Below are 3,917 nucleotides of genomic sequence, written 5' to 3' on the forward strand. Positions count from 1 at the left end.
ATTACCTGCGTAGAAGCGCAGGAGTGACCCCAGCTCAGTGTTCATGCCCTCCTCCTGGACCCGCCAAGGGTCCTTAAATCCCAGTTTAAAGAGGAAGTCATTCTGGATCTGCAGGGGCCTCTCCTCGGGCCCCAGGCGCCGGGCGGCCTCTCCGTGCAGCTGGACGTACAGCGCCGGGCCGGGGTCCGAGTCGGGCGGCGTGACTGCTCCATCCTCACACGTGTCCGGACTCACAGCGAGACCCGCCTCGGCTTCCTCCGTCTGGGGCCCCGGCGGGACGGGCTCCGTGGCACAGTCCAGCTCCAGCTCGTCCGAGGAGCTGCCGTATGTGTCCAGGCCCTCAGCGGCGCTGCTGTCGAACCCCAAGGCCTCCGTGCCCAGGATCATGTCGTCGCTGAGCGAGTCCCGGTGCTGGCTGAAGCGGGCCCCGGAGCTCAGGTCGTCACACGCACTGCTGCTCTCCACATCGGAGCCGGCGCTCCTCCTGACCGAGTCCTGGTCCTGCGGGGAGTCCAGTCCGGGCACGGTGTAGCTGTCGTACTCCAGCAGGAGCCGCAGCCGGTCGCTGGGATGGTCCCTGAGGCCCTCGGGCCCCGTGTGAAGGTGTGTGAGCGGGTTCTCTCCGTCACAGGTCCCGGTCACGTCTGTAGACGGGCAGCTCCTGGTGGTCAGCCTCAGGACGGAGCTGGATCTACCGCTGGCCTGCTGCAGGCGCTGGGCGATCTCTGCCGCGGTGCTCTCCACGGAGCACAGCACGGGGACCAGCTGAGACCCCTGAGAGCCCGGATCACGCTCGCTCACGTGTATGCAGCCGCGGCGCAGCTCCTGCCGGACCCACTGCCGGTCACACACCTGCAGAGGAGGACTGGCTCGGTGTCTCAGCAGCGTCTGCCGGTCCAGACTCCGACTGATGCTGGACACATGCCTCTTCACCCTCCTCCTCCTCAGCAGCAGGCTCGAGCTGCTCCTGCTGGCTTTACTGAGCACGCTGAGCTCGGCTGGGCTCTGGCTTCGGGTCCGAGGCTCGTCTGAACGCGTCTGATGGGGGTTCGACGCTCTCTGGCCTTCATCATTTTCTTCATCATCGTTGTTGTTGTGTTCTGCTGTGGATCTCAAGGCCACGCTCAGAGCGCGGCTCTTCTTCAGTTTAACGCTCTCCATCCTCACAAAATCACTCTTAGTCCATCCGAGCGGAGATATGAGCGCCGGACGACGCGCGGAGGAGCGTCATGTACGCACTCGGGGATGATCGCGGCTCGCCGCTCGGCAGCAGATCATGGAGTCTAAAGGCGGACGACGCAAATCTCGCGAGACTGCAATTCGCCCTGAAACCTAAAAGCGAAAGCTGAAGAGGACCGGAACGCCGTTTTATTACAGCCTGGCGTTTCTAGTGGTATTCTAGCGTACATTTGAACTTTTCTTTGCATATTAAAAATAAAAAATAAAATACAAGAAGGAGGAAGAGACGTCACTGTAAGCGCGCAGGAATTGCAAACCATCGCGAGAGTTCGCGTCAAGCTGACGCTTCAGAGATTTTTGTCAGGAAACAGGGAGGCGTTGGATTTATTCGGTGCTGGTATTGTGTGTGTTTAAAACCATTTCATCATTTGAATTTGCAAGTTTATTGCTTTTCGTATGTTATTTAATGAAAAGAGCGAGGGGACGCGACGCTTCACTCAAGTCTCGCGAGAATAAAAGCCAGCTAACGCCCCCCGGATCTGCTGTTTTGGGTCGTTTAAACTCATCTAACGTGTGCATATGTTAGTATTTATGACTTGATATTCACACTGGGAGTCGATATAATCGCGTCGATGTCATCGTTCATGTGAAATATTAATAAACTGTGCGAGAAATCTGATGTGCGTATTTTTCTACATAAAACTCAAGTTCCCGAGATGCGCTGCGGTATTTGTTTTTATGGTGCGTCAGAGTCATGGTCATCCAGGAGTTATGAAACAGTCGCAGTCGTCAGCGCTTTAACACTACAGTCACTCAGCTGATCACATCACAAGATTCATCACGTATCAAAGAAATATTCAACAAGTCATGCTTTCTTCTCACTATATTTAAATCTGAAAGTGACTGTGAGCGCTGTTACTTTAACAATCTATGACTGTTGCATAGACTTTCAGGAAATGTATGTTGATTTTAATGAAAATCAAATGAAGTATGAGCCAATGGAGAGGAGGAAGCTGCATCAGAAGGGTTTGACTGCCATCTAGCGGTCACACAGACGAACTACACTCAGTTCTTCTGTAAAACCCCAAACCTGTTACTTACCCCCATATCACTATCATTCATATATTTCTCACTTATCACACAATGAAATTATAATCATGATTTCATTCGTGCCATGTGCACTTAGCGTTTGTGCTGGCAAGCGGAGATTTTGTCAAAATAAAACGTCAAATTGTCGATTGTGTTCCTGTCAATCTGTGTCAGTGACCGTGCTGACAGTACAGAGTACAGTAGAGTACAGTAGATGTGATAGACAGTCCAGCTGTCACTTCCGTTACTTAAAGGGTCAACTCGGTTTTTTAACTATTTTCTTTTTTTCTTATGGATATTGTATGTAATACATTTTTAAATGATACATTTTTGCTCCAAGTTGACGGTTCTGTGAAGACAAATATTTTTTAAGGTATGCATAAGTGAAATATCTCAGTTTCAATTGTTGCAATGTAAGAATTATGATTTCTTTTTGAAATGCTAGATGCATCTGCAGTTATAGCTCGTCCATGCCCATCTGTACATACTGGATCTCTCTGAGGGCACTCTGTATCGCTGTTTCATGCGCAGTGTGTTGCGCTTGAGGACACGATCAACAGCAGAGAGGCTGACACTGTTGACATGGTCCTCAATGATCTTCTGATGAATTTCACTCAGTTTAATGGCATTGTTCTCACAGACCAGATCAACAATTAGGGAGAACACACCTGTCCTCCCACCCCCATGTATCAGTCTTTCAATTCTACAAAAAGACAACATGTAGTTACAAAAAATATACATGGAATTACTAGGAACAGTTAGACCAACCCTCCATTACAATACTACAGTATATTGGTGCAGTGATGTACTGAAACATATATTTACTTACAGTATACTGTGGTACAGTATAGAGCCCCCTTCCTTAAATCTTGCCCTGGAGGTCCAATGCACTGCAGAGTTTAGCTCCAACCCTGATCAAAGTCAACTGTCTGCATTTCTCGAATGATCCCAAAGACCTTGATTAGCATTGATTAGCATGCTAGGTGTGTTTGATTAGGGTTAGAGCTAAACTCTGCAGGAAACTGGATCTCGAGGTCCAGATTTGAGGATCCCTGGTATATAGTATGTCATACAGTATTTGCTGTCAACATTTACATACTGTACTATAATGGCTAAAAAGGTAATTACCTGTTCTCTAAATCTTTGGATTATGGTGGACACAGTGCTTCTACTGATGTTTGGTTGTGCCCTTTGTCCAGCCTCCCATATGCTCATACCATGGACAAGAACATGGTCAATCACAGTAGCTCTGAATTCATCAGATATTACTGTTCTTTGTCTTCGCTGACCTCGACCTCCTCTCACACGAACTCTTCCTCTCAGATTTCTATCCATTGTAGAGCCTCACAAACCAGTGCTCTCTGAACTGGCTTACTGTATATGTTCCCTCACATCATTAGCCACAAGTGTGATCAATTTTGAGTTGTTGTGTTCAAGTGGTGACATCTGTGCTTTAATTGTGTTTGACTTTTGTCACCTGTGCTCACCATTATACAGCACGGGTGCATCACAATGAAAATGTGTTGGCAAGTTGTGTCTAAACAGGTGAAAAGTGCTTATGGTTTTGCCAAAAGAGTGATTGATTCAATCAGTGGGTTCAGGCAACTGAGCATTTGGTTCAGACAACAGGATTTAGTGTTTTAGCAACT

General features: G+C 48.6%; 1 protein-coding gene across 1 annotated transcript in view; it reads right to left on the minus strand.

Annotated features, from left to right (window-relative positions):
- phlpp1 (PH domain and leucine rich repeat protein phosphatase 1) overlaps positions 1-1,571 on the minus strand; it is a 38,019-nt gene extending 36,448 nt beyond the window's left edge. The window contains exon 1 of the mRNA XM_059564195.1: positions 6-1,571. Within this exon, the coding sequence (XP_059420178.1) occupies positions 6-1,161 (1,156 nt within the window). The 5' untranslated portion in view covers positions 1,162-1,571. The remainder of the gene's footprint in view (positions 1-5) is intronic.
- Between the last annotated feature and the right edge of the window lie 2,346 nt (positions 1,572-3,917).

Source organism: Carassius carassius, chromosome 12 (assembly GCF_963082965.1).
Source record: "Carassius carassius chromosome 12, fCarCar2.1, whole genome shotgun sequence".
NCBI classification, from domain to species: Eukaryota; Metazoa; Chordata; class Actinopteri; order Cypriniformes; family Cyprinidae; genus Carassius; species Carassius carassius.